The following is an 11,929-nucleotide window of genomic DNA, read 5'->3' as shown; positions in this document are numbered from 1 at the left end:
CTGCTCGGAAATCAGAGTGGGGGTAGAGCAGGGTGTGCACAGCTCCACCACGCCAACGGTAAAAGGGTGCACTTTGAGACGGAAGGTGAATAGAATGGAAAGATAAACACAAAAATCGCAATTACCACCCCAGAGCCTCCACTTTTGGCATTACAGAGCGTAACGCCAGAGTTCCACAGAGGTAAGGAGACACCTGCACATGATACCTCCACATGTTCCGTATCCCACACCTGTAAACCCACTAAATTTTGTTTTCCTCCTAAAAGCAGGCGGCAACACGAATGTAGCCCGCCCGCCCACCTGCTTTCCCCGGGGGCGGCTAGGGCTGCCCGCGGGCCCTGGCAGTAACGCGGGACGGGCTGCAGCGCCTGGCGGCCAAAAAGTGGCTCCCGCCGAGACCGGGCGCCTCGGAATGAGCGCCCTCAGCCACAGCCCCGCTCCCCTCCGTTCTGGGATCTCCTCGGAACCAGCACCCTCCGCGCCAGCCCCACTCCCGGAGCGCCTCCGCCGCTGCGCCAAGCGGGCACTGCCGGCCGGCCCGCCACCGGCGCTGAGGCGATTCAAAATGGCGCCCGGCCGCCCCTCGCCCCCCTCCGCGCAGGCGTTCCCTTCCCCGGCGGGCGGGGCTTCCCCCGGCGCGCCGGGCAGGGGGAGCGGAGGCGGGGCGGGAGGAGTCTGGGCTGCGGGGGTTGGAGCATCGCCGGAGGAGCTCGGCACCTGTCCCACAGCCAGGTGTGCGCCGCCGGCGCCATGGGAGGCCCCGCGCCCCGCCGAGGGGGTGTCCGGCGAGGGGCGGCTGCTCCGCCTCAGCCGCGCTGAACCCGGCGCTGCTCCGCGGGGACCGGAGAGCAGCGACATGGACCGCCCGTCGCAGCCGCCGGCCGCCTCCTAGTCCCGCAGCAGCGGCTGGAGGGCGCGACGGGCATGGCCCAGCGTGACGAGAGCGACGGAGGGCAGCGCTACCCCGGTGAGGTGTCCGGGCTCCTCGGGGCTGTTCCTGCTCGGGCGGCGGCGCAGCCCTGCCGGTGCTGGGGGTGTTGGTGGTACCTGTTGATGTGGCTGAGGGGCAGAGCCCGGGGCCGAGCGGGGCAGGCGGGAGGGGAGCAGCCTCAGCACCGAGGGGCCGCGCTGGATGCGGTACTGACTTGCTCGGCCCGTGGCCACGTTAAAAAGTTAAGAGGAGCAGGTGGGCTGAGCTCTCGGAGTGTTCACCGAGTGGGTTGAAGACCGCAGAGAAGAGTGAGCGCTGCTTCCTCAAAGCTTTGGTTGTGGCTTTTTTTTTTTTTTTTTTTTTTTCCGGTTGTTTCAGTTTCTTTGGGTTGTTTTGTAAGCGAAGGCCACTAGTTCGGAACCTCCGCAGAGCGAGTCGTGTTCGGCCCGTGAGAAAGAAGCAACTTTCATCTCGCTGCCTCTCTTCTAGTTGAAGTCTCCCAGGCAATTCCCCAAAACAAGAGAAAACTACATCTCACAGTAGCCGAAGGTCTCCTGACGTTGCTATTAATTTAATGTAGTTCACCGAGTTTTCAGTAATAATGGTGTGGGGAGGGTAAAGCCCTGTAAAGCGCTTCTGGAGCAGAGGCTTTAGCAGAGCACTGTAACTTGTTTGTACTGCCTGCCTGACGGAGCAAAAACAGTCGGAAAGCGGTGAACGGCTTACTTATGATTACTTTCCGAGCACTCCGCTCAGAAGCCAGATTTGCAAAGCTCACTTCTAAAAGGTCACCAGCTGAGAGTTGGATAATAGTCATCTTAAGTAAAACAAAACAAAAAATCCCCACTCGTTTCTTTTCTTTTTGCCGGTAAAGTTTTGGCAGTACTTACATAGGTAGCCTTAATTGCTGTATCCCATGTTTAGTTAAAAGGTGGACTTTTTGTAGTTTCAGGAGTTCTTCACTTTTGGCAATGCTGTGGCTGTTAGAACATGCACATAAACAAATAGAACCAAGAAATCTTTAATAAACAAAACTGAGTTTGATGCTTTTGTGCACCAAGGTCACCCAAAGCTGCCCTTGATAACAGCAATGTGTTTCTTGGTACATGCAACAAAATTATTATTAAACACATGGAGAATATAAACCGTTAATTTACAAAAAAAATCCTTTAAGAAGAAAAGTTGCAACTTTGTAGTTGAAGAAATTCCTTGTTCTTAAAAACTTGAGAAAAAATGCTGGCAGAAGTGTTGAAGAGATAATGTGTGATGTTGACTCTTTGAAAACTGAGCTGTGTATGCAATCGTTCCTCTTCTCATTCCTGCGAGGCAAGAAAATATAGAGCCTTTTTTGCAAATTATTGTCTTACTCTTGTTGTTTGCCTAAACTGCATCATAACTCCCAGCAAACTTGGAATAACGGGCCTTGAGTTTGCATCTCTCTGGTTTTGTTTTACTCTGATGGTTTAGCATTGCTGTTATCTTTAACTTTTATATCAAAGTGGGTTAAAAAGCCATTTTACTGTAGATCTTAGAAATTACAATCAAATATGACTTGTTCCTTCTGTATGGTTGAGTAATATGCAAACCAAAATCTGTTTTAAAGCCTCTGGTTATTGTCAGAACATGCCTTCTTGCATGCTGTGATCAGAATCTGGGGAATGTGAGGCCATATAGACAGCCCTGAGACAGATCGAAACTCCACCTGTCAGAAAAAGAATTACCTAGGAGAGGGTCTGAAAGCAGAACTAATGTATGTTGACGTTTTCGTGAAGTTCTGATACTTGCGGTTTAGAGCCTTTCTGAGTTTCTTTTTGTTTAGGAGTCATCAGTGATCTTGTATTCCCAAGCTTGCATGTAAATTTCTCGCATCCACGGTGTTCTGTGACAAAGAGTTGCTCAGGTTAGCTGCCCTTTATGTGAATGGCTGTGTCCTGATGTTAGTTTTGAATCTGGCTACAAAACTGTCTTGATCATGTGCTCCTTAGCACTTAATTTGGAAGTGTTAATGAGTAAATAACATCTACCTGCTCTCTCATTGCCACTTGTGACCTTGGCTGTATTATCCTCCCTTTTCCTTGTTGTTTTTGTGGGATGTTCCCTCTTAAGAGATCATGTTCTCTATAAGATATAGGATGTTAGGACTTTACAAATATTGACTTTATTTCGATCGTAGTATATTTAAATAAACAATGGGGATTAATCTTGTGGACAAAATTGCATACTATTTCTCAGTAGTTTATGGTACTCAGATGATAATATTTCAACATTGTTATGTTAATAAATGCTTTATGGAAAGAAGTTAGCATTGGAGGACATGACAGAATATTTTACATCAGTTGTCAGATTTTAGCACTTACTAGTGAGGCAGCTAAAACAGAGTATACATATCACTCCATCCTTAAAAACAATCCTACAACAACTTAACTCCAAATGAATCGAGGAGTTCTCCTGTATGTTCTTGACAGCTGACTGCATCTCAAGTTTTCATTTAAAGCCCTTGATGGGTACACTTCAAAGCCTCCCACAGTTTTGCTGAACTGTGTAAAACCTTTGTAGCTTGCCGTTGCATAATTTGCTCCAGCAAGCTGTAGTGTTGTATACTTCTGCATTTCTTGGTTGGCCGTTTAAAGGGTCTCTTCCTGTTAAATTTATTGCTTGAAAAAATACCAAGCCAAGGTGAAATAAAATTCCACACTGGGTACAGAAGCTATTTTCACTTTTTTTTTTAAATTCTTTTGTTTACAGTATTTGGCCTCTTGAGCTGCTGTAGTTACTGCCTCTGCCAAGGTCACTTGAATGCTTACCATTTGTAAGCTGGGTTGAGAAGAGCAGAGCAATTAAGCTAAGGACTGGCTGCTGCTTGGGAAAATCATTGAGCAGAAGTAGAGGCAGTCATGGGAGGAATTCATTATGGGAACTGTTTACCCAAACATCATCAAAGCTGTTCCTGACAGATTACATTTGTTTTGTTTTCTGGACTGCACTTTCTAGATGCATTCATAAGTTTGAATTCTTGTAAGTCAGACCCCTTGGTTAACCTGTTCTGAAGTGTGTATGTGTATATGCTCTAGAGTAACAAAAGGGGCTGGGGTGGGCTGTGGATTTGAAGAGCAATGTAAAATATATGAAGGAATAAAGGTGAACACAGGGAGAAGAAAAGTCAGACTTCTGTTACAAAAACAACTGAATTCAAGTAAGAAGGTCTGAGAACAGGAGATTCCAGTATATACAACAGTAATTATATCTAATGCTCCGTGTTATGTCTTATTTGTATGCTTGAACTATCACTGTTGACTCCTTGAGTATAGTTTGTTGCCTGCATTCAAGAATTGCTGTTTAGGGTTGTTTGGTTTTTTTGCTGGCCCTTGCAATTTTAATTTAGTGAATAGAGAATTTATAATGTACACAGTTGGTGTGTCAGCTATTTCAAAACATACTTTAATTGCAGGGGATGTAAACTTTTCAAACCGTGGTAATATGAAAAAAAGTTGCTATAGCAACTCTTTAAGAAAAGACTTCACACATCTTCACAAGCTTTTTAGTCACAACAATACACTTGAAACCTTGCTTAGGCAGAAGATTAGGCAATTGATGCATTGATTGATTTGGATGGGTAGCATATAGTTGGCTGTTAAAAAGTTCTGAAGAAGTCTAAAAGATGAAATATCCAGGGTTATTTCTCCTGGACTTTTGCCTGTGCTTAGGAGTGGATTGAACTGGAGTTTCATATGTGCTAGCAAATATTGTTTGGGTAGTACATTAAAGATTTAGTGTAGCATACAAAGTAAGTTGGATTCCTGAACTTTCCACACGACTGAAAACTTATGGAAAAAGAAAATTCTGGTTTGACCAGTGAGATATGCTTGAAATTAGTTTTCTCTCACTCACTGCCTGTTGGTATCACAATGCCAAACTGTATTGATGTCCTCAGATCTGAGAATGGACTGTGTGTCAAACCCTGGTGTTTGGCAGGGCTCAGGTGACATTAACCAGAGGTTTAGAACTGCTGTGAGATAGCAGTTTTCACTGACTTTTGAAATTGAGAAGTTTGGGGTTTCTTTGGGGGTATGTGTGTATTCCTTTTTTAAAAATAGAATGTGGGGAGGACCTTGCAGAGAACAACTGGCACCTTTAATTAAGTGCTCTACTTGAGAGAGAATAGGAGACCAGAAGCAGGAGACCAGGCTTCAGGAACTGAAGAAAAATCTGCCTAGAAAGCAGTCTGTTTGCAAGATGGAATGAGTGTTCTTTACTCATTCACACTTATCCCAGAGTGTTTCAGAGAGAAGAAATTGAAGCAATATGTGCATATTTGTTAAGCCAACTGCTGCAGAGTAATTGCATTGCAAACTTCAGAAGGGCTGTAGACAATTTACTACTCATATGGAAAGAGAAGATCTGTGTGATATATAGTGTTATTTCTATAGCTCATGTAGTGTTTAAAGGGTCAGTAGCAGTTCTGGAAGCCAGGGCAATATTCCTGATGGTGTTCCAGGTGTATGAAAGTTACCATCGAGTTGGGTGCATCCAACCTGTAGCTCCTATTTGACAGCCCTTGCTTTGCAGGTCATTCAGATTCAGACTGGAAGTGGGGCACTGACTGGATTAACTGACCTGCTGGCAGCCCCTGGGGGGACAGCATGGGTGGAGGATCACAGCCCCTGAGTGCAGCAAATGCAATGTATTTGCAAATGTCATTGTTACTGGATGTGCACTGATGAAGTGCATTGTGTGTATTGTCAAAACATTGACTCTGTGGATAGCTTCATAGCTGGTCAGATTTTGCATCTCTTCCTTAATGAAACAATGATACATAATGCATTCTCTTCTGTGACAAATGTATTATCAGTTTTATGGTTTCCAGAAGAATGTTGAGAAATTCTGTTTAATGAACACTTTCAAATCTGCTCTCAGTGTATGGAAACAAGTTTTGTAGCTCTCTGACATCAGCAAATATGAATTTATGACTGTATAAAAATAAATCTCATACATTTTCCTCAATATTGACTGGGAACATAAAAATACTGCAGGTTTTATAGTATGCAATTTCGCTCTCAGGAGATATGTAAGAAGCAAACATGGGCACACAAACTGCTTATGAAAAGCTTTTCATGCTTCACATTTTCTAGAAGCCTAATTTAAGTTGCAATTGTCCTGGTTGTCCATGCTGGGGGAAGGGATAGTAATCATGTGCAAGAGAAGACAAATAATTTTTAATTAAAAGCCTAAATTAGGACAGGACTGAGTGCATTAAAAAAACAAACCAAGAAACAAAACCAAGAAACAACCGTGGAAAAAAACCAACCCTACAAAACAAACAGTCAGGAACAAACCACAACCTTCCTGCAAACTCCTAATCTTTTCTTTCTTTTTAACCAGTTACCAGCTGGGCCAAGACAACCGAAGCAAATTTATCCAGCTCTTTAAATGGTTTGACCTTCGTGGGAATTCTGGATGCAAGAGTGGGCAACAGTATCCAGGGCCTTCAAAACTTGAACTCCGGGACCCCAAGAGATATCTCATTGCCTGAGTATGGACCTGGCCTGCTGTCCAGTGCTTTAGAAGATTGTCATAGCCTTAAATCAGTGGATTCTGGTATTCCAACTCTAGAAATAGGAAATCCAGAGCCTGTTCACTGCAGTGTGTTGAATGTGAAGAGAAAGCAATCAGAACCTGAACTTGTGCCTGACAGGGCTTTCCAGAGCGCGTGCACACTGCCGCCGTATGTGCCTCTGCATTCACTGACTGCTGAGCATGACCATGCCGTGCGAAAATCCTCGACTTTCCCGAGAACTGGGTATGACACTGTCAAACTTTATAGTCCAACCTCAAAAACTCTAAATCGAAGTGATGATATCTCTGTTTGTAGTGTGTCTAGTCTTAGCACAGAACTGTCAACAACTTTATCAGTTAGCAATGAAGACATTTTGGACTTTGTGGTCACAAGCAGTTCAAGTGCAATTGTGAATCTCGAGACTGATGAGGCGCACTTTTCAGATGTTACCCTGAATTCCTCTAGAGACAGCAATGACCAGAGCCAGCAGCAGTATTGTCATGAGACAGACTTGGACAGTAAGCGGAAAATACTGGGACCTTTTACAAACTTCTTTGCCAGGTAATGTTTCCATGAAATATATTTTAATGGATTATGTAAGATCTTAGGAGAAAGGTCCTGTTTGATATTGTACTTTGAAAGATATAATAGCTTGGTGTTTTAATTTAGATCAGTATTAACATATTTTTTCAGTTATGACTAAATAGGCAAATATTGCTGGGGTCTAAGGCTCTGCATCCTACTCTATATTATGTTTATAGTGTATGGAAGCATCTTAAATCTTTGAACATTCCTTCCATATTACAGTAAAAGGATTTCTGAACAAGATCTTTTTTCTTCTGAACGGTGGCTTCTCCAGTGATATCTTTAGTGATTTTGGCCAAGGTCTTTAATCTTTTGTCACATAAATAGATAAATATAGGTAGAATCCACACCTGTATTAAAGAACTGTTGACATCAGAAGATTCATAAATAGTTTTGTAGTGATGGAATATTTTATTGATCATTCCAAGGGTATGAAGCTTAAAATACAAATACTTTACAAACACTTGGTGTGACTACTCTGATCTTTCCAAATCTCAGTTACTGTTTTTTTAATATCCTTTTCCTTAATTTTTGTATGGAATAAGAACATCTGACATTGTGTCACCCACTTGTTGAAATGATGGCATTGGCTACCCAAAGCAGTTTCTAAATGTGGCCTTTGTATGAATGATAAGGTTCTAAATGCAGATACCCCAGGGAAGTGGGGAATAAGGAAGAGGACTAATCTACTTTTGAGGGGTTGACCTGTTTGCTAGTGGGTTATTTTTTAAGTTATGTAAGGCCTTCATAATGTTTCTTACTTTTAAGTTATATAATCTGAAGTTTGATATATTTTAAATAAATTGTTCTAGAAAGAAATTTTAGATATCAGGCAGAGTTGGCTGTAAATAACCTGTTTTGCACATGGCTTCAGCTAGTATTTCTTGCCTCATGCAATTTTTTTTGTGCATGAGAAAAGTAGGCTAAAAAAAATACATCAAGAATTGGAAAAAATCATTATTTAAAGGCTGCCTTATTTGCAAAGCTTAAGAAAATCGATTTGTTTAGACCTACTAAGCTGACTGTAGCCTTTGTTGATTTTTATTCCTAGGTTAAAGTACTGTGCAGCAGAACTCCAGTTCTAGCTGAAGCCATGTGCAGATCAGTCATGTTTGAGGTGCTGATGCTTTTGTGGACCCTTGTCTGTGTGTTGCCATGGAACCAGACTTAATTCTGGAGCAGGAGGCTTTTCAGCACTTCAAAGCATAAACTTTTGTTACCCATTCTGGTAGCACAACTCCTAACTCAAACAAATGCTGTCCTTCAGCCTGGAGGAGAGCACAGTGGAACCGGCACATTTAGACCCCACTCAGAGTAGGATGTTTAACCGCTTCTCAAGTTTTCTTATCCAACAAAGCAAGCCATGTGTCCAAATTCTGTTCTAGTGTAGTCTCTGGTGGTTTTACCAGTGTTGCAGAAACTGTAGTACTCACTAGACTGAGCTTTTGCACCTGAATCTTTGCAGGTACATTGAATGCCAGGAAACAAAAGGCTGTCATTACTGCCTTTTAAATGGGGATCAGATAATCTTGGTCACTGGGTGATGTCATTGTAAGAATATGAGGATTAAGTTCAAACTAGGTGATCGGCTTTGAAGTTCCAGGTGCTCAGTCTGTAACCTGACCTTGAATATCCTCCTCTTTGGCATCCACTTCCTGCTCTGTTTTGGAAACAAGAGCTGCCCACTTTTTGTCTGTACTTGCACACCACACCCCCATATTTTATGCATCTGTCTCATGTCATGAGACCTGGTGGTGAGTTTCACAGGTATTGAACAAGCAGGGAGCCTCGGAGGTTGTTCTGTGCCACAGGGAGTGCTATTTATATTTATGCTGTCACATTTTAAAGGCTCAAAACATGCCATTGCTAGTTTTTGTTGGTGTTTGTAATCTGCCATCCGTGGATTTGAAAACTCCCTGTTCCCTGGAGTTCTGTGGGCTCCTTGGATTCCCAGGACTTATACCAGTACTGAAGTAAATGAACCTGAGTATTCCAGTGTTTTGTTTGAAAGTAGCTGCTTCCTAGAGGCCTTCCTACCCAGCTCACCCTGTGCTCTGTACCGGGCTTTGTGTGCAGTGTGAGATGAAGAGGAGGCATTTTGAGCAGTATTGTTAAAGACCAGTTTGCTGAGAGGGAGCTTCCTAAAGCAGTTCATTCCAAGTGCTGCAATGGTGCGTATAAACAAAGTCCCAGAAAGGAGTCTGTTCTTCGCACTGCACTCTGCGCTGAAAGTTGTGATTCAGTCTTGCAGGTTGAGTGCATAAACTTCACTATAAAAAACCAAGCATGAACCATGGCAGGAGAAAGCCAAATTGTCTTGGCTTTGGCCAGTGGCTGGCACACATGTGTACAACATGGAATAATGACACCTGAGTGCTTTGTACACAGCCTTCCAGCAGCCTGATGCTCATGGGGTAAGACTGCAGTGCAGAGACTCAGCCTTAATCTGCAGGTTTAGCTCTTTGAGGGCTTCTCTGGGTAATAGGATACAGGTTTGAGCCATTGAGAGCAAAGATGAGTCAGCTTAATTTTTTGCACAGGTTGTTGATATTTGGTAAAAGGAAGAAACCTTGCTTCTTGAAATGGTACCTCTGCTTGTATTGAACCCCATCTGGTCTCAGGATGTGCTAATTTCTCTGATCTTATCAGAGTAAACTTGGCCTTGGCATGTCAGTTAAGATTTGTGGCTGCCTGTAGAGATAATGCTGACAATAATTAGATGCCTCCAGTGCTTGGTCACATGTGCTTAAGCTACTTACATGTCAGCTAGGGGTAAGTCTTTCTCAGTACCAAGAAAATGCTTAGAGAAGTAGTTGCTTTAGAATATAAAGTTATTTTTTGGCACTCTGTACATTCATTTTTTTCTTTTGAAACTGTATGCATGTGCACTGTGCACAAGGTTGCATATTCCATGTCAGTTCTGTGGTATGTTATGAAGCTTTGGTTTGAGATTGCATTTACAAAATGAGCTGTAGAAGAGATCAAAGAAAAAGAGAATGCTGTTGGCTTATTTCCTTCAGTACTGGCACCTTCAAGATCACTTGGGAATGAAGTCCTCCTGCCCTGCCTCCTTGAGCACTATGGTGAAGAAAGTTTCCTGGACTGCTTCTGTGGTTCAGCAGTTTGTGTCTCCAGCAGTTGTGTCTTCAGCAGTTTGAGTATCCATAAGGTCTGGTTGTTTCCTCAGGCTGCTGGATGCATCTTTGGGTGTGGCCAGGAAGATCAAACGTGAGAAAGAGGCAGCTTTCCTCTTGGAAGAGCTTAAGGCACCGCAGGTACTGTGCTGTCATTAGGCTCCAGGTCGACATATGAATATGAATTACTGCTTCTGAAAGAAGCCTTAATGCTGACTGTTGACAAAAAAACTGGCATGTTGGTTGTTTTCAAGTGTCACTTGTATCAGCTTTAAAAGCCCAGAGGTTTTTCACATAACCTTGAGCTGGAATTAATTTCCTTAATTTGAATATATGCAGGAACTTGGTTTGAAAACTAGTGTGAGCAAATAACTGGGTGGGAGACTAAAGATTTGGTGACTTGTCTGCTCCTTTGCCTCTTTGACCTAGTGTGATTTAATGAGTTTTACCTTTGGACTTTACTTCTGTACAGTACTGCTGAAACTTTTTAAATGTGTGGATCTTAAGCAGCTTTGCTGAATCAGGACTGTAGTGATCTTACTGCAGAAGTTGCCCTTTTCATTTATCATTTTCACTATCATTTTGGAGACTGAGAATGAGGATTTTTGTGCTTACATGGAGAGTGACCATAAAGGGGTTAGGACTACGTACAGTTAAATAATAAGCCAGTCAGTTTGTTTCATTTTAACGGATTACAAGCAGCCTAAGTCTTTACTTAGTCCACTGCCATGGATATTGTCTGTTTTCCCAAGAATCTGGGTCGTCTTTCTTTTCAGGCTACTCCTAGAAGTTTTTGATCTGAGTGTTCTAAGTATTTGGATGTTAGGAAGCCTCTAAGGAGGATAGGGTCTACACATGAAATAAAGGGCTTTAGGAAGAACATTACATTTTACTATTTGCAAAGAATGTCTGCATTTCTGGAAGAAAGCTTCTGGAGCAAGATTGGCATCCTATACCATATGTAGAAGCATGTACCTGTGACCTTCCTTGTAATCTGATAAGAAAAAAAGTCTTAATTTTCAAAATAGTAGCTACTGCTTTCAATAACTGTTTTAAGTCTGAAATCATGTGAATTTAATATGTTTATATCACATATGTATACCCATGTTTTGAGATTACTGGTCACACATAATTTGGAGTTCTGAATTGAGGAATTAAGTCCATCGATGACAAAAGTCAGTCATCTGTGTTAATGGATAGGACCCTTTCATAATGCTGTTTGTTGCTTTTAATGAGAGGACAGCTTATTGTACTGCTCTAATTTTGGTGTTACAAGTAAGTTTGAATGACAAGGAGCATTGTAGTGTTAATTTCCCACTTTCATGTCTCCAAAAATGGGAATTCACTGACCACAGGGAGGGAAGAAAAATTGTGAAAATAATTACAGTTGACTAATCTGAGATATTAGTTATGATGCTGTCTCCTCTTCTATGCAAGTTTCTGTTCAGTGAAGCCTCTTAGAGTATTGGCTGTTCAGGAAGAGACAGGCTGAGAACAGGACTGAAGTGTGTGGGAGGAGGAACAGAAAGAGCTGGATGCACTGTGGGGGCAGATAGAACTTCACTGTTCTAACCACAAATGAGCAAAATCAAACTGAGCTGCAGGTGGAGTTGTCCAGAAGCTGATGGGAAGGACTCCAGAAGCCCAGCCTCTGATGGAGGGAACCTGCACAGCCACCCAGCACAGGCGGCTTCCCTGCCCTGCTGTGGGCTGGGCTCCCAAGCA

At 42.8% G+C, this 11,929-nt stretch overlaps 1 protein-coding gene across 1 annotated transcript in view; it reads left to right on the top strand.

The window, feature by feature from the left end:
• Window positions 1–664: 664 nt before the first annotated feature.
• TBC1D14 (TBC1 domain family member 14) overlaps window positions 665–11,929 on the top strand; it is a 64,956-nt gene continuing 53,691 nt past the window's right edge. Inside the window, exons 1-2 of the mRNA XM_068188628.1 lie at window positions 665–967; window positions 6,311–7,046. Coding sequence (XP_068044729.1) covers window positions 925–967; window positions 6,311–7,046 — 779 coding nt within the window. The 5' untranslated portion in view covers window positions 665–924. The remainder of the gene's footprint in view (window positions 968–6,310; window positions 7,047–11,929) is intronic.

The sequence above is a fragment of the Anomalospiza imberbis genome, chromosome 4 (assembly GCF_031753505.1).
Source record: "Anomalospiza imberbis isolate Cuckoo-Finch-1a 21T00152 chromosome 4, ASM3175350v1, whole genome shotgun sequence".
NCBI lineage: Eukaryota > Metazoa > Chordata > Aves > Passeriformes > Viduidae > Anomalospiza > Anomalospiza imberbis.
Note: the sequence above shows the minus strand (reverse complement) of the source record. Positions and strands in the feature narration are given on the sequence as shown.